The sequence below is a fragment of the Ctenopharyngodon idella genome, chromosome 24, assembly GCF_019924925.1.
Source record: "Ctenopharyngodon idella isolate HZGC_01 chromosome 24, HZGC01, whole genome shotgun sequence".
Taxonomy (NCBI): Eukaryota; Metazoa; Chordata; class Actinopteri; order Cypriniformes; family Xenocyprididae; genus Ctenopharyngodon; species Ctenopharyngodon idella.
Genome location: NC_067243.1, coordinates 27,004,732 through 27,032,283, shown reverse-complemented (window position 1 = coordinate 27,032,283; position 27,552 = coordinate 27,004,732). Strand labels below are relative to the sequence as shown.

The window sequence follows — 27,552 nt, the reverse complement described above, 5'->3', positions numbered from 1 at the left end:
GCGCATGCGCAGAAAGGGGGGAGGAGTCGCTGAAAAAAAGGTGAATGGCTCTTATGGCTGGCTAGCTAATCAGATGGAGAAAAAAGCACATTAAAATGTTCCTGAGTGTGAATTTCACTACTGTACATGTGCTGTAAACCCTTTATAAGGATTTTATGATTGAAAGCATCTCTCTTTCTGTACACATTGCTCTTTAAGCCGAGAGTGATAGAGTCGTTTCCTCTGATCTCATGAGGCTTTAGCATGCTAGCATGCCCTCTGATTTTATATCTCTCCTGAGCGCCGATATCGACCCCAGTTCTCCTAAATCACTCTATTCCAAAGGTAAGAACGCGTTTTTATGATACTAGGTCCTTTCTTCATTCATTTAGTTTTGCATTCGTCTTAACGGAGACGTTTAGCTGTGCATAAATATGAAGAATCGCTAACGTTACTTAGCACGAGAGGAGAGCACGCGCTAGCTGTGTGTATTTATAAATGTGTGTATATGTATGAGTGAATGTGAGTCTATATGTATTCGTGTGTGTGAGAGTCTATATATAAATGCGTGTGCGTATGTATGTGTGTGTGTGTGTGTGTGTGTGTGTGTGTGAGTGTGAGATAGAGTGGGTGTGTGTTTGTTTACCTTTACACACATTTTAAATGACTCGTGGCTCCGAGACAACCATGGTTTGTTGTCGAAACAACCAAGAATTTTTAGACACACACTGTTGTTGTGGTGTTTTATGTACATTGACTTTGAAGTACTATAAAAGTTGGACTAGTGCCAGCATGGTAGATGATCCTCTCTCATCATAATTAATATTTCATCTGCCAATAGCAACACATTCAGCTTGACAGCTAACATGTTGCTGAATATAGCTGGCAGTGTTTGTCATGTTAGAATGTAAGCACATAACATACCTGACTTAAACATATGATGTTCATATGATGAGAATACACTGGCTTATTGTACATGAGCCTCTAACTTTCAGTCATTTGTAATGTGGTTGAAGAGCGATACATACTTATTCTGTGGTAAGCCAATGGGAAGTGAAAAACATCCCTTTTTAGGGTTTATGTGCCGGTAATGATGCTGATTTAAATGTAAACTGAATGTTTTTCTTTATATAGATTCACCAATTAACTCAGCACATTACAATGACTTTGTAAAGCATCACTATTGTTTCTCGTCCACCACAGCTTGTGCTACCGACATGAATGAAATTCATATGTATCACAAGTGCCCAATACTTGAATTTGTTTTTTAGTCTTTCTTTGGAGATGGAAAATTGACAGGTCTGTGCTGCAGTTCTACGGATGTTTTGCCCGTCAAGTCTCTGCACCAGTCACATGACTAAGAACGATGAATAGCAAACCACAACGATCCAATCAATTCCCCGTGGGCAAAATCAAGCCCCGCCCTACATTTGTTCTTGTTCCAGAAGTCGTTTCAGAAAAGACTATCTCAACTTCCCTTTCGTGCCGACTTTAAATCATGCGACTGGATTTTTGGCCTGTGGGTGACAAAGCAGATGAATAAGTCGCATTGACTCTTAGCAGAACACCTTTGCAGCGGCAAAGCAACATGCTAAAACAGCTTTAAGACCTGTTCACACCAAGAATGATAATTTTAACAATAACTATATTAGCATCCACACCAACGGATGATAATGTCCTGCTTATTCTGTCTGTCATATTAAATGCTTAAGCTCTTTAAAGTTGTGGATTCTGATTAGCTGTCAATGTTTTTATTTTTATCGTTCATCAGCTGGAAAAGACCAATATCTTTCCTCTGTGTCTTTAGCATTGTAGTTGTGGTGTGGATTTTATTGTTCTCATAGACTTATAATGATTATTAAAACTTTATCGTTATCGTTCTTGGTACAGGCCCGTTCACACCAAGACGAATGTTCATCACAAAAATTCGACATACCCATGCAATTTGTCTGTCCAGATTAATGTGGAAAAAATGGCAGAAGCCACACGGGCTGAATGAAAAGGAAAATTCAAATTCAGTGTCTGACAGTAGGTGGCGTTTAAAGCAGTAATAGGCATGAGTATACATCATTTTGCACTTTCTGTTCTGGCTCGCACACAGTTAAACGTGCAAGCCTTTCCAAGTATACTCCATTGACCACAAATACAGATGGATACGTTCGGCACATGTGCGCTACCTAGTAGAGTTGCACAGTGTAACAGTACTACCTTTAGTATTGTGATACTAAAGCTTCAAAATACTGGCAATGCCACTGTATTTTTTAAACGGTACTATCGTCAATATGGTAGTACCGTAAGTAATGTTGTACGTGCGACAGATACGTTATTTCAAATGTTCAAATCACTGATTCTCTGAGCTATTCATAAAAACAGGTGTTTTGAACGAATCATTGAATAAATGATTCAGAGACTCAATCGTTAAGACTTGCTGCCACCTACTGGCGGATTTAGTTTCCCATTTAAAAGTACGCCTATTTATTTTTTCCAACATTTCATATTTATATATTCAGAGTAGGGATGTGTTCGAAGCCTAAATCCGAATTCGTAAAGGCACGTAAAATTAATAATACATTCTACGGAGCCCCTAAAGGGACATGGTTAGGCTTGCTGCAGCAGTCGGTTACATTACAGTGCATCAGATTTCACTTATCTCGTGAAGGAAGTAAGGAGAGATGACTGACAAGATGATGGCGGAGGATCTGATCAGTACCGCCGCTCCCTATACACAGAGTACACGTGAACGTGAATTCAGAAGTAAAAGTGAAATGCGAGCGCACATTCAAAAGCGATTTCAATACCCTGCATATTGATAGCGGCTCCCTGATGCCTGCACATTATTGTGAGAGTACATAAAATCATTGAAAAAAGGTTTTAGAATTTTTATCATGTTAATTTAGAAAAAAATCTTATTAATATTACTGTGTTTGTTTGTTTGCTTGGTTTTTATTGTATTTATGTGATATTTGTATTTTTGTAATTGAGTTTTTGCCATGAAAATAGCCTCAGATGCTGACATAGTATTAAATAAAATTATACTGTACTAAAAGCACTGAGGAAGCATTCCTCCCATCTCATATTTTTTCCCCATCATCATGTCCCTTTAGGGGCTCCGTAGAATGCGTAGTATTGATTTTATGATGGATTTTGTTTACACTGATTTAATTTGATGGGTAACTATTGCCAGTTATTCAGAACATACATATTTGTTTCATTTTCTAGATTTGAATTATGAATAATACATTTTTATAGTATTGTGACAACCGTACTACCTAGTGCACTTTTATATTCTAGCATTCAGTTCAACTCGCACATTTCTTCATCTTTTTTTTTTTGCACGGTCAGATTTCTTCACAGTTTGATGGGAAAGAGTTTAGACCCCCTCTGCGTAAATGAAATTGACAGCACATGAATGTTCATGTCGAGTTTTAACAGACCTATTAACAGCCGTTAATTTCAGTTAAATTATTTATCGCTCGAATTGCATAGCAGCACCCTGGAAACCACCCACAACGTCTTTAGCACACGCACATTTCTTCAGAAAATGACAAAATCTAGTATATTTATGGCTCTCAAGCTGTTTGATCTGGGTCACACTGGGTTATGCTTGGCTTTTTGTGTTCGATTCACTTGACCCAGCTTTGTAGTGACAGACATGTTTAACAGTTCCTACTAAGAATTGCTTTGCAGATGATTGTTTTCATTATGTGGGTGCCACCTGCGTTCAGTGGAGGTTTTACAAAGCCAGCGTTCACAAAGATGAACTGTGTAATTATTGTGACACTTTGGCCTCCTTTCTAGCTTCAAGAGCAGTTTTTCTGTCCTTTCGGATTCCTTTGAACAGATTTAATCCCTACAATATAAAACGTTGCCTTGGCCGAGGAGAATCGGACGATCCCATTATCTCTTTGTTGTCCAGGGATGCATAGTGTTAAAATAGCAGGAATGCAGAACATGTGGTATTCAGACCTGCTGACCGTGGCTTCAGCTTCACTACAGGCACCAGGGCTTTTATTTACAAAGCATTTCTGTAGGGGAGTGTTGATTCAGGGTCCCATTTCCATCTCTGTGCTTGTCCTTTTTGTTTCTCTGTGCCAGAATGCTATGCTGATCCTCAAATTGTGCTGCCATTGTGCGACGGCACCTTTTATGAATAGGCTACAAAATAGCGCTTGAAACGCTTAAAAAGTTCAAACTTTCGATTTTCAACAAAGTCAAAAAATGTTGTTCTTCCACCTAAAACGAGGCACATGTGATTTTGGCTTCATCACAAATGTGAATTTATATCTCACAGTTTGACTTTTCACTTTATCTATCAATGTGACTATTTTTATTAAAAACTTTAGTTCACAATTCCTTTTTTTTTTTTTACTTAGGCTTTGTAACAGACACTGCCGGGTCAGTTATAGCTTCCATAAACTAGCCTAGGCTTTATGTGAGCTGGTTTTATTTGTCGGGTAGTGTTTTTTTTTTTTTTTTTTTTTTACCCCAACAAAATCGGTAAACACATTTTAAAACCTTGACGTTGATGTGTTCTAGCAACATTTCTAAACATAGGAACATATAAATCATTAAATAAATCACAATGACAGAACAAGTAACAGGATTGCAGATTTAATCATGAACATATCTTGAAAATCTGACTCTTTCCATGTTTAAGTGCTATAATCGGGTCCCTGGTGCATCTACAAACCTAGAAAACTTGAAAAAGGACAACCCAGTAACTTTGTTTTGGTAAGCCTTTCTCTGCAAGCATGTGAAAAAACGAGCCGCTCAGATTTCGCTCCTCTAGTGATGTAGGAAGGGGATCTTATTATAATATTACCGCCCCTTAATCTGCACATTTCCACCCATGCCGCCGCCATTTTGTTTTTGCAAGCGAGGCAAAGCTGCAGATGATGAAAATGTAAGAATTTTAAGTAATGCAATGTGTTTCTTCGGCTCAGGCAGCTCCACTTTCCGCATGCTTTCTTTTAGCCTTCATACGCTCTATTACTTTATGCTAGCACAAACAGAGGTTGTGTTTGACAGAAATGTATCGTGTTATTTATGACTTGCCCACAAAACAGCTTATACTACTAATGTGATGTCATTTTACGCCAGACTGCTTCACAAACGAGGGTCAATTCAACACTGGATTTGCACAAAAGATTAACATGACGACACATGCTAGTCGATGAGTTGAATCAACTCCACAGCAACTACATAAATTTATCCACTAACCGTTCAGAAACGTCCAGTTTCATTCTAAAAGTTGTAACTTCTTCCTGAGTCTCTCCATCAGTGTCGACTCCGGTTTGAACAATGTAAGGCTGAACACCGTTACTAACAATCCTCATTTTGGCTGCGTGAGATTCTCCAGCTTTGTTGTTGTTGAGCAACCGAAGCGCGAGCTGTTAAAGCTCCGCCCTCTTTTGGAAAGGGGGCCAGGAGCAGCAGCTCATTTGCATTTAAAGGGACACACACAAAAACTGCGTGTTTTTGCTCACACCCAAATAGGAGCAGATTTAACAAGCAAATTATAATAAATGATCTGTGGAGTATTTTGAGCTGAAACTTCACATACACATTCTGGGGACACCAGAGACATATATCACATCTTATATCACATCAAGGGGGACCTTGCATTATAGGTCCCCTTTAACACTTTAGGATCTGCTTTGGGACAAAAGTTTGATTCATAATTATTCATTAACTTAAAAAGTGAGATGTAATGTAATGGGACACCAATTTGTACCCCATGAAGCAAATACACATTAATTTTCTTTTATGAAGTGTGTAAGAAAAACTTCTTAATTTAACAAAGCTTGATAATTATTATTTAAAAAAACATTCATAAATGGTCAGAGTACAGTGTACTCGAACAGAAATAAGCCATTGGCAGTAAAAAACAAGTATTGTTTAGTTATAGGAAGTAACTCTGTTGTTATGTTTAGCAAGGGTTTACAGGTAATGTGAGAGAAGCTTTCATGGTAATATTGCTTCAGTGCTTCCCTATCAACAGCGCTGTAATCATCAACATGCTGAACGAAGCACAAGGGCACCATGGGACATAGTGTCCTGAGATGGAGCTCTGGGAATCATAAACACCTCCTCCTCTGCTTATTAAATATCTGCTGCTCATCAAAGAAGCGGTGCCCAGCATTAATACGTGATGATGCAACTATGTATAGTGAGCGTTCCATTTATCTTATTATGAAGCATATGAGATAAGGCAAATTTCTCTTTGTAATTTTTGTGAAATGTAAAATATTTGGCTGGATAATATGGCATTGCTCTTGGACTCTATACTGACACCTGTTGTCACCAAAAGCAAATGCTTACCAGTTACAGATGGCCTTGTAGTAAATGTCGTCATGCATATGTTATGATTCAGTACATCAGTATCATTATTGGATCATGTTATGTATTGCACATAATATTCTGCATTTTGTTTATTGTAAAATATTTCCATAATTTGCTCTTTTTGGGATCTTTGTAAATGTCTGTGACAGTAGTTGTTCAAAGTCCGTTACGGGCTGCTAATAAACAATGCGTGTGGTAAAGGAACATAACTTGTTTACGGTTTATAAACTCGCCTACATGTTTCACAGGCTGTAATTTAGTAGGCACACAAACCAATATTTTTGGTGCAGTTGTCTTATCATGCATATTTATTATACCTTAATTTAGGGTGTGCTCACTGTTCACACTTGTAGTTTGGTTCACTTTTGGTCTGGAAATGATACATGTAGTCCTGGTTCACTTAGTGGTTACGCTGTCATTTTTAACACTGAACTTAAAGATAAAAAATGACGTATATTTTGCGACAGAATTTACCGAACATCCAAAAATTTGCTGTGTCTAAATGAGCTCGTTGTATGTGCGTACATATGATGGTATTTTCACCAGCTGAGGACTCATAAAATGTGTAAAGGAGTTAAGACAGCGGCAGGAATTCCTCCATCACACACAAACGAAGATCTGCTGCGAGGAGACGCTGTTCTGACGCCTGTACTGAACTGTAATGGCCAACATAGCTGTTATGACGAGAAGAACCAGGCGGATGACACACGGATGACACACTTATTCAAATGGACCGCATTACTAGAGCGATCACACCACAGCTCGTTTTACATCGAACCAAACCTGCCAACCCAGGTGTGGACACACCCTTAGTGAAACAGATTGGGACCAATTAATAAAAAATAAAATTTTCAGTGCTGCTTAAAATGTGTAGCACTGCATGATGCAAGATTATTCATTATTGCTCAACATTTGATTGTTCTTTTCCTTTGACAGCTAGTTGTAACATCTACTCCTCACTCTGACTCTTTGTCTCTCTCTCTCTCTCTCTCTCACACAGTACTTGACTTTCTCTCTGTTTCAGAGTCAGTGTATGACCTGCTCCCTAAAGAGCTGCAGTTGCCCTCGGCCGTACAGCAGGACAACCCCACCATGAGCCAGAAGAGCGGTGGAGAGGCCGGACCTCCTCCTGCTGCTGCCCTGGCCTCAGGTAGCACACTTTTCACATCGCTGCTTTTACCCTCCCTGTTGTGTTTTAGCCATCTTTTTGTTCAAGCTGAAAGACTCTCCTAATCGGTTTGGCTCACTTCTGCTCGGCCTGTGTGCGTGATGTTGAAGTGACTTCCTGTGAAGCTAAACATCCTCTGATTCTTTGGTGTCTTTGGATCTTTACTATATTTTTCTCTTTGGTGTTGTGATGTTATCTTTTTTTTATTATTTTTATTTGTTTATTTTTTGTCTCAGCATATGGGTTTGTGCACATTACTTTCTAGTGCTTCTGACCTGTGCTTCCTGGTTCACTCGATGTCACACTTGTTTCACTTTTTTACAACCCATCTGCACATCCTGACCTTTTTTTTTTTTTTTTTTTCTTTTCATTTCACTTTTTTTTTTTTTCTCTCCTTTTTGGCTGTTTAGATCATTTCAACTCATTTCGAGTGTTTTTCTTGACCTGTCCCATTAAACCTGTTAAAAAGAGCTTCCTGTTATTGCTGTCAGTGAGGTTGAGTGATTTCTTTATTTTCCCTAGACCCTGTTCTGGAGTCTCTGCCTGTTGAGGGCATGTTATGGTTGAAGCCAGCCAATGGAATATAAACAGCACTTACTGGCTGACAGTGGTCCTTAGCGCATTAGCTGACACCTAAAATACTTCATTAGAAGTCATTTTTCATCTTTGTCTACAAATATTTTGGCATTAGGCCTAATTTGGGGCTTATCTTTTCACTTCTTTTTTGAAAGGCCTTCTTTCAACTAATGATAAAATGCATTGTGATCAGAGTATGGCTGGGCAATATAGCATAAAAAAGAAACCCAATATTTAAGATGACTATATTCTGATATTTACAATCATGCATTTGCTCTGAAAAAGCCATTTTTAAGTCAATTAAAATCTTTTTAATGCAAGAAACAAAATACAGTAAAATGCACCAATATAACAATACCTATTAACAGCATAATGTTTAATACAATATTAAATAGCCTGGATGAAATCAAAATTGATTGTTTTATTTCTTATTGATTCACTCACTTGTTCTTCTTGTGATATGCTCACTTCTCTTTGCTGACAAATGAATACTGTGCTGCAGTTAAGCCAATTATTTTTTAAAATTCAGTCAAATTCAGATTTTTTTCAGTCAAATACAAATGGATAAAATTAAGTCTTGTCCTACATATTTTGTCTTGTTCAATAGCCATTTCACTCGGACATACACATTTGTATTAAAGGGGACCTATTTTTCAAAATTCACTTTTGAACATAAATGTGTCGGTAGTGTGGACACAATGGTAAAAATAATGGTAAATCATTAACAGTGTCTCAAAATGAGTCGTTCATTTTCTATACGTGATGACGTCACAATGTAACAGGCCCCGCCCACAACTGGTGACGGAATCTGCCCTGTTAGCTTAGCTCCTCCCCTGAGTCTGCCATGTTTATCTCCTTGCTAGAGCAGCTTGTGGAAACACCAGAATGTTTATCTCGTAGCTGAGACAATCTAAATATTCTGTTGTTGGCTGTATCAATGAGCACAGAGCACGTTTTTCCATTCCACTGCGCTACTTTTCCATTGCTTTTCAATGTAAATGCATGCAGGAAATGGTGTTCTAAAAACGCAGCGCTCAAGTTAAAAGAACGTAAAAAAAAAAAATGCGTTTCGGCACCTTGCGTTTTTCACTGCCTTTTCCACTGAATGGCCCCGAATGGGAATAAAAACGCAAGGTCTGTCTAGTGCGTTTACATAAAAAAATAATGGAAAAGCTGTACAGTGGAATACAAAAAACGTTCTGTGGAGATTGGCTCATACTACTACTTCTGTTTTGTTGTTGCCTGTGTATCCTAGGCATGAGCTGTAAAGGCTCCGCCTTCTCATTTGCATTTAAAGGGTTAGTTCACCCAAAAATTAAAATTCTGTCATTAATTACTCACCCTCATGTCACTCCAAACTCGTAAGACCTTCGTTCATCTTCAGAACACAAATTAAGATATTTTTGATGAAATCTGAGAGCTCTCTGTCTCCTCCATAGACAACAATTTAATTACCACTTTCAAGGTCCAGAAAGGTACTAAAGACATCGTTAAAATAGTCCATGTGACTACAGTGGTTCAACCTTAATTTTATGAAGCGATGAGAATACATTTTGTGCGTAAAAACGAAACAAAAATAATGACTTTATTCAACAATTTCTTCTCTGTAATTCTCCTACGCTGTTCACGTTGTAAACACAGTGCAGAGCTTCCTGGTTCTACGTCAGAACGTCGGCTCAGTATTATCTGACGCTGTTTATGTGAGCAGCACGACACGTGTATGATGCTGACGCAGTAGATCTGTGGGGTATTTTGAGCTGAAACTTCACATTCTGGGGACACCAGAGACTTATATTACATCTTGTAAAAGGGGCATTAAAGGTCCCCTTTAAATAATTTGGCACATGAAAAATCCAATGCCACACAAGGATGTCTGTGAACCTTCTAGACCAGGGGTGTCCAACCCTGCTCCTGTAGGGCTACTGTCCTGCAGATTTCTGTTCCAACCCTGTTCCAACCCTGCTCCAACACACCTGTCTGTAATTATCAAGCAGCCCTGAACAAAGAGTATAGAACCCAAGAGGCGACACTCTGATACTTTTTGGGCAACAGCCACTAGATGGCACTCCGGTAGCGTGGTCGCCATTATGGGGTGAAAATACTAACTGCACCGTAGAATCCTTCACATCTTACGCACCCAAAATCGGCGAATTTCACTGCCAAATCAGAAGCGCAAAAGAACATTTTTCAAATGAAATTATCAGTAAATTTTATGGCACCTACAGTAAATGTTGTATTGTCTTATATATGTTTTATTTTACTAGTTGTGGAATCCAACTGTCTGAGGTAACGTAGTTAGCCTACTTTATTGAGTATTTACATTTTATGCAAATTTACACATTTATTAATAGTAAATTAATAATTAATACATTTAAGATCATCATGTTTGCAGTAAACAATATATTTAGTGGAGTAATAGTAATAGTATCTAGGTCTGAATTGAAATATATATTGTACGTTCATATGTTGGTATTAATTCAGTGTTTATAATGCTAATACTAGATCTTTTAAAGAATTTTAACCCAGACTGACTGGGTTTCTAGAGAGCAAAAAGGTTTTGTGAAAAAAGTGGAAGACTTAAACACAAAGTGTGTAAAATAAACTGTAAAAAGGATTTGATGATCACTAGTGATAGTATTTTTATGATAGTTTTTAAACAAAGCAGCTGATATTGCCATAGAAACTAGTGGACTGCCAAGTCGCTTAAACCCCAAAATGGCGGAAACGCAGGGTCGCTGCTGGGCGCCGGTGTTTCAATGAAACATTCTATTGAGTGTCGCTTCTTGTTAGTGCATATTCTTTGCCCTGAACACCATGATTAGCTGGTTCAGGTGCACTCAAAAAAATGATTTTTTGATGCTGTTCACTTTATTTAAACAACTTATTTTGATTCGACACCATTGTATTAGGTTTCTGGTTCAAATTTAATTGCTTCATGTTAAATTGACTTGAAACGATTACTTTTTGACTTAATGTTTTCATATTAAAATAACATGTTTCAATCAAGTAAACTCAACCAGGACTCTGTCAAACAGGACTTTCACTTCCCATCATGCTTTGCAAAGGGGCTGATCTGGGAGAGTAAATGTTGAAATAGTGTTATTTTAAGCAGTTTTTAGCAACATGAGAAAATGGAGGGACTTTTTAATGTTTACTGTTCTATTATGTTGGTATTTAAAAGTTTCTGTTATGTTAATAGTTTTGGGGTTACCATTGTGGTGAAGTGTAGAACATGTGCTTGGGTTGAGGACCTGCTAACAACAATTAAAATTGTTTTAATAATAAAAACAACTATTTTGGGCATGCCATAGATGGAATAAAACCATCTTCTGGCTAACACCTAACAAGAGTCTTTACAGAGTAAAGATTTTGTAAAAATTGTGAAAATTGTTCTTGAACGCATCCACTAAATAAACTATTCAATTAAACTGGATTACTTGTTTTAATTTTAGGATAATTAAACTTAATGGTTTTTTACAAAATTAAGAATGTTAACCTGATTCAACTAAATGGCATTGAGTTAACCTTATGTAATAAATGTAATAAAGTTAACTGAAATAAATAATGTTAATTAAATGCAACATAACCAAATTACGTGGAACCTGTTGACATAAAAAAATTAAGTAAATCTAATGTATCATTTTTTTGAGTGTGTGTTTGATTCGGGTTGGAGCTAAAATCTGCAGGGCGGTAGCCCTCTAGGGCCAGGGTTGGACACCCCTGTTCTAGACTGATGATGTAAACAAATACTTTTGGTTAATTTAATACATTTGCAGAAATTAATCAAATGTCTGGTACTCATCTTTTTTTTTTAATTGATAGATGTTTAAAATCATTTTGATATTCACAACTTTGGCTTCATCAATATCAATATAATACCAAATATATCGCCCAGTCCTAATTAAAAGGCAATACTCTGACTGCAAATATGTTTGCAAGTAGCCAGGTTAATGTTACACTACCTCCTGTTTTGACAGGAAGCTGAAGTGAAGCAGCCCAGACAAATATCAGTGTTTTTGCAGCAATAAATTTGAGGTAAAACAATCAACCAAAACCAAATCTAGCACCAAACTAGGACAGTGAGAAAACCAATTTTTTATTTTGTTCAAAAACTGGCCCAATAAATTTGTAACTTAAAACAAAAACATGTTTTTATGAAAATGATGATTTTTGCTCAAATGATTCTGACCAAAATTTGCAGATATCTACATTGGATGACCAGCACTTATTGTTTATTCGCTGTCATTTGTCGTTTTTATTCCAGGGAGTTCCCTCTGAATCAGGGAGAGTCTGCATATAAAATGGTCTGCAGTTCTCTGCTTCGTAGGTCAGAAGCTTGTTTATTCTGTCTCCATGGCTACGTTCAGTCCCAACCAAATTGTCCAATTGGCATGCATTAGTCAACACCTCAGAATTTTCATTGTCCAATATTATGTGTCTATGAGAGGCTGTTTTGAATAGATAAGCTCTGAGTTATCAACCAGTACCAAACCAGTTCGCCCAATTGGCATGCATTAGTCTCAGAGTTATCATTAGCCAATACAATTTGTCTGTGAAAGTCTTGAATAGATAGATTGAATAGATCAGCACTGGGTTATGCAGAAGTGTCAACAAATGCTCTGTATACCCCTTATGCATGTTTATTTTTTGCTTTTTTATGATAGTTATTGGGCCATTATTGAGATTATACAAAATAATATGAAAGAAAGGCATTGGACAATGTATCAGCTTAATTAGGCCTACTTTAATTAGCAATTTATTATCAACAAGACATTCAAAACAGATGAAGGGCATTGACCAGATACCATGTCGAGTTTCACTGCTTGATCGGGACTGCTAGCCAGATTTAAAGGGACCAGTTTTTTAAACATTCTGCATTGTGCACACTACAGATGCTGCTGCCACTTGCGCCGCTGCCTCCTCCCCTGGAGGACTCAGCAGTACGCTTCCTTCCTGTCCCAGCATGCTCTCTGCTACCTCAGCCCAAGAGCAGGCTTCCAGGCTCCACAGCGGTCCCACCACAGAGGGGATACCAGAGAGAATGGGCGTGGAGCCTGGTTCAGTGGTGGCTATCAGTGCGGCAGCTGTGGGCGATGCCGTCGGAGCCACACAGAGCCAGGCGACCCCCTCGAAGCGACGGACCGTCCTGAGCATCTCTCCGCCTCCAGAGGATTTGCTGGATGACAGCCGTATGTCCTGCCAAGATGATCTGCTTCCCAACCCGGACTCGGAGCAGAGCAGCAGCATGTGGATGGACGACTCTGTGTCCAACTTTAGCATGGGCAGCAGCAGTTCGTACAACGACAATACTGAAGTGCCCAGAAAATCTCGAAAGAGAACTCCTCGCCAGCGGCCGGGGCCGAAACCTGCGGCCCGGGAGGAAGCCGGCATGGATGTGTTTGATGCGGACAGCGCTAAAGCGCCGCACTTTGTTCTTTCACAACTGGGTTCAGACACCAAAGTCACACCCAAAGTGAGGTTGGTGTCCTTATGTTTTCTCATTTTGCACTTTAAAATAATTCAATATAAATTTTAAAAACTTTATAGAAGAGATGTATCAAGGATTTTTTTTTTTAAATTGCTTTCTTTTATTTTACCTTTAGCTCCCTGGAAGTTTCAAACAATCAGAAAGGGGGGATTCTTTCCATTCAGTACCCGCAGAAGAGCGAAGGGAAGGAGCTGAAGATTTTGATTCAGCCAGAGACACAGCATAGAGCACGATACCTCACAGAGGGAAGTAGAGGATCCGTCAAAGACCGTACCCAGCAAGGATTCCCTACAATCAAAGTAAGAATTTAATAAACATTATATTATCGGGACAAATGTGCATTTATGGAAGTAATACAGTTTATATGGTAATGTTTCTAAATATGGTACATCAGTTAGAGGGAGTCAGTGAACCAGTGGTGCTCCAAGTATTTGTGGCTAATGACGCTGGACGTGTGAAGCCTCATGGGTTTTATCAAGCCTGCAGAGTGACGGGGCGCAACACAACGGCATGTAAGGAAGTGGATATCGAGGGGACCACGGTTATTGAAGTGAACCTTGAGCCAAACAACTCTATGACCCTAGCGTAAGGATCATTCCATCTGTTGTTTCTGATGGAAATTACATCTCCTTTAGTTACTGTGCTATGTATTGTTAATGTGTAATGCGATGTGTCTTGACAGCGTGGACTGTGTGGGAATCTTGAAGCTGAGGAATGCCGATGTTGAAGCTCGTATAGGGGTTGCTGGCTCCAAAAAGAAGAGCACTCGAGCTCGTTTGGCCTTCAGAGTCAACATCCCAAGACCTGATGGATCTGTTCTTACCCTCCAGGCTCTCTCCTCTCCTATCTTATGTAGTAAGTGTAAAGGGTAGCAGGGTATAGATTTGATATAAAAGGATTTTATTTTCCACATCTGTCAGTGTTTTTAACTGTACTCTTTGTGTCACATTTTCAGCTCAACCTGCTGGAGTGCCAGAAATCCTTAAGAAGAGTCTTCACAGTTGTACAGTCGCAGGAGGAGAGGAGGTCTTTATCATTGGCAAGAACTTTCTCAAAGGAACTAAAGTTCTTTTTCAGGAAAATTCTACAGGTACATCTTATACCATAAAAAAACAAAACAAAACAAAAACAAAAAAAAACAATAACTTTATACTGGGTATCAGCATGATGCCTCACATGGCCATGATGGCATAGCATTGCATACTTGCACTGTCACCTTTCAGAATGCAATGACACATGAAAACTTGCATAGCTAGTATGATGAACATACTCTGTCTAATGTGTGTCGAAATGTTTTGCACTTAATAAACATCTTATTCCTTCATGTTTTTATTTTTCTTTTCAGATGAGAGTGGCTGGCAAGCTGAAGCAGAAATTGACATGGAACTTTTTCATCAGGCAAGTGCAAGACATACATTACAGTTTTAATTTCAAGTGATAATGCTTATCATTCAAAAATATCTTGTCTGAAGCATCTTCTCAACATAATTCGATCCAGAATCATCTAGTGGTGAAGGTTCCCCCATATCATGACCAGACAGTGGCCTCCCCAGTGTCTGTTGGGATTGCCGTAGTGACAAACGCAGGGAGAACACATGATCTACAGCCTTTTACCTACACTCCTCTAACAGGTTGGTGAAGAGAGGATGCATTTATAATAACAACAGGTATCCAGCTCAGAAGTTCATGAGGAAAAATGGTAAAGATGTGTTGACTGTAAGCAAGGGGTGTCATCTTCTTCTTTGGAAAGTCCCAGACATACAGTTGGAACCTGTTATATTTTAGATTTGGAACCGGTCATATTTTAGATAAAATGGCTGAAGTTAGGTCAAGTCAAGTCACCTTTATTTATATAGTGCTTTTTACAATGCAGATTGTGTCAAAGCAGCTTTACAGTGATAACAGGAAAATAATTTTGGCTGCACAGCATCTCTAGAAGAAAATTGTCATTGTTGAGCTTAAGTAAGTTCAGTATTGATTCATTCAATTGTAAAAATCATTAGTTATTAATTTAGCTAATTTATCTATACAGCAGCTCTGGAGAAAACAGTCATGTCATCGTCAAGCTCAGTTCAATTCGCATAGAATTGTTGAATATCAAATATTAGGCACTTAAACAACCAATCATTTGTGTCTACAGGTAATTTTGTGGGTGGAGTTACAGTTTTGGTGGTAGGGATACTGTTTGGTCTTTGAAAGGAATGTTTTGCAGGACCAACAAAGGATCATGAGCCATGCATATCCTACTTGGGTAAATTGGGTAAAGTATACTTGGGTAAATCAAGTTACTTTGGTAAAACATTTATGGAATTGTGAATCTTTGTATAGTTGAGACTTAGCTCACAAATATTAATTTGGTCATGCTGATGGTGCTTTGTAACTCTCCCGGAGTGTCCAGTTGCATAGTATTGGTACATTTGCATCTAAATGCTATCTGACGGAGCAGGCAACAGGAATGTAGGATAGTGCTGCAGCTGCTAGTTGAAAAGAAAAACATCAAGAATGTCTAAGTATATTTGGATAAAGATTACAGGCTATTATTTTTGTCAATATTGCTATAAAGTACTGTCAATTTTCAAAAAAATTTTAAGTATAAGATTGCACTTCTGCACTAGTAAATGATGTTATCATAAATTATTTTAACCCTTTTCATACAGAGAAAGTTGAAATACCAGTGAAGTCAGAACTGCCAGCCACAGTCAAGACTTGTACCTTTGAAGAGCAGATAAAAGGTGTGGCATTATCAAAAAAAAAAAAAAAAAAAATCATGTTTTGCTGCCAAACAGCTTTAAATTTTAAGCTCAAATGTTTCATGACTTTGTTTACAGCAATGCAAACTGAGACCAGTTGTCTAAACAATGTCTTAATGTTACCTATGGTCAAACGAGAAGAACCTATGGAAGTCTCCTGCAATGCAACACCTTCAGACATTTTCAAGGTACTATAATTTTTAAAGCCCATCCATTTTGAGTTAATGTTCCAGTTTTAACCATGGAATCCTTTAGATTAAGAATCAAAGTATTGTTTTTATGAGTGGGGCATGAAAATTAACACACTTTTTTTTCTTATTTTCACAATGCAGCCTGTAGAGGCCCTTAGTTCAACCCAACAAATCTTGGAGATAAGTACTGTCCTTCCCTCTGCCACCAAGTCTTTTCCAAGCCCTGTGGCTCTCCAACCCGTTGACTCACAACAGTCATCGGCGCAAATATTTACGACTCAAGAAACCTTGTCCACGATTCAGAAGCAGGACATTCCTTCACCTGCATCGTTCCAAGTGTCCTTGTCAGAAGACACAACAGTTCTCCAGCCTGTTCCCCCTCAGGTCCCTCAGCAGTTCTTGCGGGAAACCCCAGAAACTTTGTCTCCAGAAGATAACAGTGCAGATGGAAGTGGAATGGTATTGGTGGGCATAGACTCTCGGAATCCTCCATCCCAGCAGCCACAGGTTCAGGCGCTTTTGCCCCAGGATGGGGTTGCACAGCTAGAGAGAGCAGTAAGAGAGCTGCAAGCACAACAACAGCTAAATTCTGTACTTTATAGCCCAGCTCCGTCTGCAGAGAGCCTTCAGCAACACGTCCAGGAAAACATGAACAGTTTAAGGTTGGGTGGAAATGAGACAACTCTAACCAACCAGCAACAGCAGCAGCAAGAGCAGAATATATTAGAGAATCTGCATCAACAGCAACAGAAGGCACTTGTGGATCTACAACATCAACAAACAGTCCTTGAAAATTTACAGCAACATCAGAAGGTCTTGGAAAACCTCCAGCAACAGGCTCTTGGCAACATTCAGCAGCAGCAGCAAACACACAAAGTTTTGGAGAATCTCCAGCATCAACAACAGCACCAGAAAGTTCTTGAGAACATTCAGCAACAAAGTTCTATAGTGACTCTGCAGCATCAAAAAGTCATTGATAATCTTCAACAGCAGCAACAGCATCAGATAAATTTAGAAACTCTTCAGCATCAGGAAGTATTAGAGAGCCTAAAGCAACAATTGCAGTCAGAGCTCTTGCAGACCCAGATTCCAATGCAGTGCACACCTAGCTTCACTAGCGAACAGCAAAGCTCCACACAGACTAATAATCTATCGCAGCCCTCTGAAGGCTTCCTCCAGAACTCACCCCAGCAGCAGTTACAGCAGCAGACTGCACTTTTCCAACAGACTGGAGGTCTTATGACCATTCAGACATCTAGCTTCCTGCAGCAGCCATCCTCTCAACCCTCACCACCTCAGCCGCTTTTTCAGAGTCATAACCCCTTGACTGAAACCCAAGACTCGCAGGCAGTACTCTTTGGATCCACAAAGTCACCACAGGTTCAAGCAGCCTTATTTCCTAGTACCATGACAATGCTAACAAGCACCAATCTACCCACAGAACAGCAGGCTCCTTCAGCTAGTCTGTTTATTACTCAAAGTGTGTTGCCTAGCCAACTGCCATCAGATAATAACCAGAACCAGCAGCAGCAACAGATAACTTTTCTCACACCCATGCAGACCTCTGGAACAGATGCCCAGACTGTCTCACTTTTTCAGGGACAAACACAGTTGTCCACCCCAATGGAACAACAGTCTCCCCAACAACAACAGATGGCAACACCCCAACAAGCCCCTCTTTTCCCAAATATTGCCACAATATCCCCAAATCAGCAGCAAACACAGACCGGCATATTGTTCTGTACCACAACCATTAATCCCCATGATCTGCCCCAGGCTCTGTTATTCAGTGGCCAGAACCAAGCTTCACTAGGAAGTGACCGCCTCCCAGAAAATATCTTTCAGGAGCAGCAACCCATGCAAGTTGTTCCCAGCTCTGAAAATGTTACTGTGAACAACCCTTCAAACCAACCCACAGTCCCAGCAGCCCAGCCAACTCAAAATCCATCGATTATTTTTCCACAAGCCACTGTCGTGAGTGTTGCTCAACAAGACTCGGCAGAGCCCATGTCTTTTCAAGACCAGAGCACCGTTGTGAGTGACTCGTCTGCCAGTATGCCTTCAACACGGACAGAACTTTTTCAGGACCAGCAACCTATGCAGGTTGTCCCCAGCGCCACCAGCGTAACCCCTGTCTCTCCTACGGACCAACCTTCTGTCAACAATTTTTTGCCTCAGTCAGCAATTTTAGCCCTGCAAGGTGGTGTAAGTACTCAAGACTTGCCTCCAACTGCCACAGCGGCCACCATATTTAGTGGACAGAGTGGTGTGACAGTGAGCGGTCTACAGAACTCCACACCTACCACCCCTCAGCAACCTCCCAGCCAACTCTTTCAGACAGCTATTGGGGGAACTCTCAGCCAGCCCGGACAGCCAGGGCAAGCAGGCCTTTTTCTCTTTGAGATTCCCAGTGGTAAGTGGGAGTTGCAGTCATAGCAAATAACAATAGATTTGATGGGGAAAAAAGTGGATACCATTGGGACATGCTCTTGATCAGTTCTTCCCTGTCTTGTCCTGGGGGACCCCCCACCACTGCACATTTTGTATGTCTCCCTCATCGGACACACCTAATTTAAGTCTTGCGGTCTCTATTAAGTGAGTTGAATTAGGTGTGTTAGATGAGGGAGACATCCAAAATATGCAGTTGTGAGGGATCACAACTCTGGCGGTCAAAAACCCTCTTCAGAAGTTTTTCTTTTTTTGAGATTCACAATGGCCAATGCTATTAAGTAAACATTAAATCAGAGTTGAAATCTTAGCAAATGACTGCAGAATAAAAATGCCATTGGGTCATGTTGAGATGTTCTGGAAGGTGATTCTGTCCTTGACCCAGTCCAGCGGAGTCCAGATCTGCTCCTGTTGGGCCACTGTCCATAGGAGTTTAGCTCAACTTGCCTCAACATACCTGCCTGGTAGTTTCAAGTATGACCTTGATTAGCTGGTTTGGGTGTGTTTAATTGGGGTTGGAGCTAAACTCTGCAGGACAGTGGCCCTCCAGGAGCAAAAGTGGACACCCCTGACCTATTCCCTACCAAAAAGGTGGTTCTGGCATTGGAGTAGTCCTCCACTGTGAAATGCCCACATATAATGATCCAGTAAATTCCTGATCTGAATCTGTCCTACGTTTATTTCTCATGAATCAATGTGCAGGCCTTCAGATTTTGCATTAACTTTCTAAATTGGCTTTATTGCAGAATGTGCCTTTCAGGGCCTTAAAAAGCTTAATCTTTCTCTCTTTTATTAGAATGTGGACAGCTAATAAATTCTCCTGGTCCGGCGTTGTCAGATCAGCTTGTCACCATGGGTCATCCTGGTTCGGATCAGAATCAGACCCAGCTTCAGACTAATGCGCAGATTCAGACCTTACTGGACCAGTCCAACAACCTTGACGACAAGATAGACGAACTTCTGGAAAGTTTTCAGGAGCAGGGAAAGACGCTTCCTAGGGATTTCTTGGACCATTAAAGATAAGTAGTTTGAAGCCTCACTTCAGTAGACCACCGTCCACACAGCTTGTCGTGTTCCTTTACATCTTGTGTTTTATGTCAGTGTTATCTAAACTTATCTAAGGGTTGTCTCAGTTGGGGGTCTTCACTTATATCTATGTTTCTGAAAGCTTGTAATGTGTTGTTTTGGCGGGACATGTTAGCTATGGATCTTGTCACAGCTCCTTTTCTTGATGGACATATAAGGGTCCACTTTATTGAAGCCACTGTTTGGCATGTCAACATATCATGTGACCCATTAAGCCATTAAGTATATTGGCACTTTGCCACTTTGTATTGTGTTCTTGACTTCCAGTTGAATCTTCTCCATTAATTGCCATCATTAATCTGTTTTCCAGTAGAAATCAACCTAGTACAATATAAAATCAAAAACTCTGTTGCCGTTGAGATACTAATACATTGTGAATGAATTTGAAATATATTTAGCACTTTAGGGAGTTTCTATTGGAGATTCTCCCTTTTAGCTTTGTAACCCATACGTGTCTACTTGGCTGTCAAAGCTTTTCATGTTTTGATAGTCATAATGCTTTTCTAAAAAAAATGTGTTTGTTTCATTACTCTTCAGTGTCTCTTTTCTGAATATAGCCTATTTTATGAGCCAATGTTTTTTTTTTTGTGTTTGAATGTTTGACATGTCCATCTAATCTCTCCGTTTTCACATGACATTTAAAGTCAAGATGCTCTATGTAAATCACTCCTACTCTTCTCCTCTGTTTTAGTTTTATTTAATTTTATTTTATTTAAATGAACAAAAGGTCCAACTTGTAGACATGAATTCCTATCAGGGATGTGAAAATGTGCAACATTGCCATTGAGATATGTGAACTGATTGTATTATCATCCAGCAGAGGGTCTACAATGTGTGTTTGTTTGTGTGCTCAGCAGAAAGACATGGAGCACATTGCTGTTTGTACTCTATAAGATGCAGCTACGTTCTTGATTTTGAATTATATGTGGTTCATGGAGATTATTCAAATAAGCACAAGCTTGGAAGAGGATTTGTTGTGGTGGTGCATAATGTCGTTCCGAACTCGTATGACCTTCTTTCATCTGTGGTACTCAAAAAAACAAACAACAGCAACAACAAAAAAAAAACATAAATTGAAGGTATTTTGCTTTATGAGGAATGCGTGAATGAGATTTGAGAGTTACCATGGAAATTTTGGTCTGTTTCTCACAGTCTCTGAAGACTTGGATGTTTTTTTCGCTCATGCTCTTTTGAGTTTGACGGTTCTGAAAGAGCATTTTTTTCAGAACTCCTCCTTTTGTGTTCCACAGAAGAAAGATCATACCGATTTTGAAAGACATGAGTGTGAGAAAATAATGACGGGATATTTATTGTTGATGTGAATTATCACAGCTATGAGAGTTTTCGGGCAGCTTAAAATGGCAGTTAGGTCCATATTTCCTTGAGGGTTTCAGAAGGGATTGGATTGTATTCAACCTCCCAAAGTTACAATAAACCCCATCTATGATCAGATAGATGCCCAGATCTTAGAGGAGAAACTCAGATAAAATCCCAAGTTTTAAAACAAGCTATGATGAAGACTGCTTCATACCATCACTGCACGACAATCTCATCATACAGGTTTTAAAAATGAACTTTTGAAATCATTTATTTCATGCTAACTGGAAGATTTGTCTACACATGCAGTCATGAGAGTGAGGAAGGCATAGTGTACGCTAGTTAATGAACTCATACAGGGTTTAATATTGACAGAATGCTGCTACATTTTGTCATGACTAATACTAATGGGTTGTTTACATCAGTCTTTTAAATGGTTTGAGTTGCTCTAATTACATTTTGGAGCATTGTAGTTTCCTTGTCACACTCTCACTGAGGAGATCTTTTAGTGGTAGGACATTGCTCAGATGTTTTATGAAATCACATTTATTTGACATTTTACTTGTTCATAGACATGCAGCCTTTTTAAAAGCCTTTTTAAGACTTACATATTTTCAATGTACTCTATCTAAGCAGCTTTTGCATTGACAATATTCTCATGCAAACATAATGTGAGGCAGTTCTATTTAAAATCTTCATAAACACCTTTTTATTTTGATTTTTACATCATACCTTGTCTTTATATTCTTGAATTTTCTTTCTTTTTTTTTTTATTTTATTTTATTTTTTTTTTAAATATGCTTTATGTAAGACTTGCATAATGAATTGTAAATAGTAGTTTGGCTGTTTCACGTGTGCTGTTCCTTTGTGAGGTAGCAGTTTGTTAAAAGCGTGCTCTCTTTGTAGTAAAACATAATATCTCGCCTGCAGGTGAGGCATACATACAGTATTTTTGTAAGATTCAATTTCCAAATGTACTATGTACATTTTAAACATTTAAAAGTGAATTGTCCCTTCTGCAGTACTGTACTTCATATGTCAATATTCAGAGCGGTGGAAATGATGGTTTTTGTCCCCATCACTGTGTTACAAAATGGAGATTGTTATTTGTTTTGTAAGTGAAATTGAAATATTGTCAATTTGTAAACAATTAAAAAAGACTGGTTTTGGTTGTGGGTGAATCTCACACAGACTGTAATTCTTTTGTCATATTCCACCCCAAAATCAAAAGAAAATAAAAAAAAACACCTAGAAAGACAGTTGATAGTTGAGCACATTTAATTCTCTTTAGCATACTGAATCTGAAAAATCTTTAATCGTAAAGTACAATTATATATAGACAATTATAGGTACTATTTGTTGTACTGAATCAAATTTATGCTGATTTTCATGGCTGTTACAGTGTTATTGGATTTTTTAAATTTAGTTATGAAAATAGAGTTTTGATTTTGGGGTGAAATATGACGTGGATATTTCTTTGTTAGATATATAGGCTAATGTTGTGGAACTTGGGTTCCATGCAAAGCCATAAAACAAGAAAACTGGGACTGGAAGAATGTGTGTGTTTTACCTCATGGTGTAGGACATATAGATTCACTCTACATCTAACCTGAGGACCAATTAAGAAGAATATTTTCTCAAAACAAGGCAGCAAAATCAACGTCTTTTGATTAAAGTAATCCATTCATCTGCTCCAGCTTATGTCAAAATCATATTTCTGCACAAATCCATCATTAACATTTTAAGAGGTTGATTTCTTTTCTTTATTTTCCATCATATTGTGCTTTTTGATTGAAAGTACTTTGTGCCTTTGCAAGCCTTTCCTCGTACTTCTAAAGGACCTTTGTATATAATTAAATACTTAGATGTAGTGATTACTAGTTCTTAATCCACAAGTAAAAGACTACAGTTTTTTTTGTTTTGTTTTTAAATTATGTCTGGTCAAATTGTCTTTAACCAGTCTGTAAGTGTAGTCTCAAATACATCTGAACATTTATATCATGAAACTGCTATGCAGCCTCAACACACTTTTATTTTTATTTTATTTAAAATGTTGACATTCTCATCCACTGGTGGTTATTGCCTCTTGAAATTTGTAAGATCAAGGTTAAAGAGTGTTATTGATCTCAACGATTACAGATGTTCTGTTTGCTTGGGCAGCAGGTGTTTGAAGAATTTCTGTTAGTAAATGTTAAATTAAAAGAGGTTTGAAGAGCGCTTACCCCAATCACCAGCTGTGCGTGTGTGTGTATGTGTGTGAGAGAGGGGCGCATTTTAAATGCACTCTTTTTACACAGTTTTGAACTTTGGTTGCTTTTGTTTTGATGTGATTAACGTCCATTGCTTTTAAAGTTGTAATAGGACAGTGGTTCTCAACCCTCTCCCTTACACTAGGAGTGTTGGTAGATTAAAATCAATAATTCTGTTTAATTGTGTGATTTCAGAATTTAAGAACTGTACATATTAACAACAATTGGTGAGTTCTGTTTGCCAGAGTGTCACCGGCACAGTGGTAAGCTTGGACCAAATTTCTACATTGTTGTTTGGTGTTCAAATGGTGCACTTTCACCAGAGTGACAAATAGGGTTGTCAATTAGCACATTGCACATCCTATTTTCAGATTGAAATGACATTTATTATAACTTATTTTAAATAAGCCATCTTTCTGCCTCTGTGTAAGTTGGCTGATGCCCCCTACTGGCCTCCTGGTTCAGAACCACTGTTATATAGATTCACTAGCTCACTCATGACTGTGTAAGAATGGCGTTCAGTATCGTGAAGAAACGTCAACTAATGACATTTGCCGTTTTTTTTTTTTTTTTTTTTTTGCTTTAATCAGTACATTTGTATACTCCTGCAGTTATATTTCTGTAAGATGTGCTGCTATATGAATAAAGATAAATATGAAGTTCTTTCCCTTGTGTCTTGTATGTTGTAAATTATACATAATTTTGTGTGCCAAAAGTGAATATTTGCACACTGTTTGCTTTTAATGACACTTCAGGTTCTATTAAACAATTAAAATATGAGGAGTATGTTATATTGGGAAGAGAAATACACTAAACTTGGTTAAGGTATTAAAATGACAAAATTATTTGGCAAGAAAGGCAAACTCCAGCATATAATTAAATATGAGTTTTGTTGTAGTATTCAAAAAAGGCATAGAAAAACAAAAAGCTCACTGGAAATAAAGCACACTTTGACTACAGTTATTAATGATTTGTTGGTTCTCCCTAGCAAACATTTGGACGTTTAATGTCCCTCCGACACGTCCTGTCATGATTGAAAAAATAGTTCCAAAATGAAATTTAAATGGACATCTTTGACGTTATCTTACTAAATTAATTAATATATACTACACATAGATAAAAGTCATAGTAACAGTTATACATGCAACCCCAGAGAACTGCAGACATGTACAAACGTATCTGAATGCATTTTTAGGAACTATTCTGTGACGCATTTTTACCGAATTATGCCGTCCTACCGCGACTATTTTTTGGCCAGGGACAATACGTTGCCGTCAGACCACTGTTTGCTGGGTTTTGATTACAGCAGGGCATTGACCCACTAAACTTTGTGCATGTGTCATGCTTAACTTCTTTCCAATCCTCCTCGAGTTCTTCCCAATGTTAGAGCTTCATTGGAAGAACTGCATGACTTCTCACAATTCAGATTTATAATTTCCCAAAGGTTTTTAAATGGCTTTAAGGTCAGGGGACTGAGGAGGCCGCTTGAAGCCTTCAAAATGCTGAGCATGAACACTTTCATTGCATGAGTGGTGTTTGAGATCATTATCATGTTGGAAAATACACATTTGATCTCCAAACAGATCCTCCAAACTTGGCCCCATTGTATTCAGCAGGATTCCTAAGCATTGGTCCATTTTCGCAGTGCCAACAACTTTGTAACACCTGCTGCAGACATGTGTCCCCAATACCACTGCTTCCTTCGCAGTACTTAATGGCACCACACATGCATTTGGTATTAAAACACTCCAGTTGTCTCCTATGAACATACCTGATACCATCAATTGCTTGATTGTTAAATTTTGACTTGTTGGGCTGCAGAATGTGGCTCCAATCATCCTTATGTTCTTTGCAAATGCAAGGTGTTTTTTGCAGTAGATACAACTGATAAATGGTTTCTTTACTGGTACACAACCTCTCAATCCAGACTCTTATAGTCGTTGGCTTACAATTCAAAAGTTGGAGGTCTCATCCAGGTCTTTAGAAGCTGTTTTGAGGTGGTATTTTCATCCTCCTGTCAAACTGCTCACTAATCTTCCTTGACCAGCCACAACACTTTCCATTCTGCATGACAGTGCTCTCACTGTGTTTTGAAGTCATTCTGCGGACATTGGGACCATTCACATCCAGCACATGAGCAATATCCTAAACCAAATGACCAGATTTAGCCATTTCAACAATATCCTGTTTGATTGCAGAAGACGGCTCATTCCATCTGGCCATTTTCACTAAAACCTACAAAATATCTTCTAATAGTATAGCTAATACCTGCCACATAGTGATTTATTGAATTATAGGCTGGGAATAATGAGTTCAGGCTTCAAATTAGCAAGATTTAAGTAAAAAGCCATTGCGGTCTCAAAAAAACATGAACGTTTTTGGGAGGTTGGAGTGATGAATCACAAAGAAACAGAGTTGCATGGTGATGCTTCAGAGCGGTGTCTTCGAAAATCTGCTGAGAAATATAATAATTAATGCATCTCTACCACAGTGAACTGGGAGACATTTTTCAATTATGAACTGTTGAAGCCATTAACATGTGGAACAACACTGACTCTTTTTAAAGGATTAGTTCACTTTCAAATGAAAATGATCCCAAGCTTTACTCACCCTCAAGCCATCCTAGGTGACTTTCTTCTTTCTGATGAACACAATCTGAGTTATATTAATAAATATCCTGACGCATCCGAGCTTTATAATGGAAGTGGGATCAACAAGTATGAAGCTGAAGAAAGTGCATCCATCCATCATAAAAGTACTCCACACGGCTCCAGTGGGTTAATAAAGGCCTTCTGAAGTGAAACGATGTGTTTGTGTAAGAAAAATATCCATATTTAACAAGTTATGAAGTAAAATATCTAGCTTCCGCCAGACTGCACTGTATATTCCGTAGTTTTTACAAAATAATTTTGGCAGCTGTGGTTGCCAGAATAATATTGTAAAAAATACAGAAAAACTGTAAACACATTTACAGAACAAACTGTCAATTTTACAGTATAAAACTGTAATTTACAAACAAGAAAATGTGAATGTAAACAAGTAAATTCAACAATGCACACTACTACTAAAATCTGTTTTGTACCTTTAACATATACTGACAACCACCATAATAATGCAGGTGGTAAAAGAGAAAGCCACATGAAGAATCAGAGTTCAGCACAAAAAACTTTTCCACTAGCTGAAGTAAATACTAATGTAAAGAGGGTGCAAAGAGTCATTCACGCAAACGCAAAACACCATCATGGTAACCCACAACACTTTCATAATGCAATAAACATTCATTAAACAACAGAAGATGTAACATAAAACCCTAATGTACATAACTGATTAAAAAATCATGTTTCTTAATAGTTTTGTTAACAAAATACTTTCAAATGTGGAGTGTCACACAGGGAATTGTGCGAATATCAGTTTACAGTTTTTGACTGTAAATTATACATTGATTTGTTCTTTTTTTACTTCTAAAAATTGTAAAATTTACAGCATTTTACTGTGAAAATTACATAAAATGTCTGGTAAGAGCTTTTACAGTTTTTCCCTGTATATAGTACTGGAACTTACTGTTAACCTATTTACAATTTTTTTTCCGTAGCGTTTTTACAATATTTTACTGTTAAAATCACATTCATTTTTTACAGTGTGCCTTCCGTATTCAACTTACGGAAAAAACGAAACTGGCGTCGCGTCAGTTAAACTTTTTCCGTAAGTTGGATAGGGAAGGTGTAGGACGTTTTGAACTGAGAATTTTACACTTTCTTCGTAAGTGGTGGAAGCTGGAAGCTGTAACTTCATTGGTTAAATCAGGTCACGTGAACTGAAAATTACGCACAGGTGAGTCTCATTTGTTTTTTTTTTGTTAGAGGAACTCATTTAAATTCATCAAAAGAGTGCCAATAATTCTGACCAGGATTGTTTGTTCGTGCGTGCAGGTTCAGTCAAGAGAAGAGGTTGGGCTACA

The 27,552-nt window shown here is 38.4% G+C and overlaps 1 protein-coding gene and 1 long non-coding RNA gene across 5 annotated transcripts; one reads left to right on the top strand and one right to left on the bottom strand.

Annotated features, from left to right (window-relative positions):
- nfat5a (nuclear factor of activated T cells 5a) lies at positions 1 to 24,259 on the top strand. 4 transcript variants are annotated; one of them, XM_051883527.1, is made up of 13 exons: positions 1 to 40; positions 7,346 to 7,471; positions 12,958 to 13,543; positions 13,669 to 13,852; positions 13,948 to 14,138; positions 14,236 to 14,408; positions 14,509 to 14,643; positions 14,899 to 14,951; positions 15,052 to 15,184; positions 16,211 to 16,285; positions 16,382 to 16,491; positions 16,636 to 18,907; positions 19,739 to 24,259. In XM_051883527.1, exons 2-13 carry the CDS (start codon positions 7,414 to 7,416, stop codon positions 19,957 to 19,959), a joined length of 4,191 nt encoding a protein of 1,396 aa, XP_051739487.1. In that variant the 5' UTR covers positions 1 to 40; positions 7,346 to 7,413; the 3' UTR covers positions 19,960 to 24,259. The 4 variants fall into 4 exon arrangements, with proteins under 4 accessions (XP_051739487.1, XP_051739486.1, XP_051739489.1 ...); XM_051883526.1 differs by having other exon boundaries at positions 13 to 324; XM_051883528.1 differs by lacking the exon at positions 1 to 40 and adding an exon at positions 12,330 to 12,392.
- Positions 24,152 to 27,319, bottom strand: LOC127506966 (uncharacterized). The gene is made up of 2 exons (XR_007928201.1): positions 26,205 to 27,319; positions 24,152 to 26,046 (listed from the first exon to the last, which is right to left on the bottom strand). It is a non-coding gene; the product is annotated as an uncharacterized LOC127506966 (long non-coding RNA).
- Positions 27,320 to 27,552: the final 233 nt, after the last annotated feature.

Bases quoted from the DNA above. Each gene is read 5' to 3' on its own strand.
- nfat5a (XM_051883526.1), top strand. From the start codon at position 252: ATGCCCTCTGATTTTATATCTCTCCTGAGCGCCGATATCGACCCCAGT. The intron at 13,853-13,947 runs GTAAGAATTTAA...ATGGTACATCAG, and splicing joins AAGGATTCCCTACAATCAAA to TTAGAGGGAGTCAGTGAACC. The intron at 14,409-14,508 runs GTAAGTGTAAAG...TCACATTTTCAG, and splicing joins CTCCTCTCCTATCTTATGTA to CTCAACCTGCTGGAGTGCCA.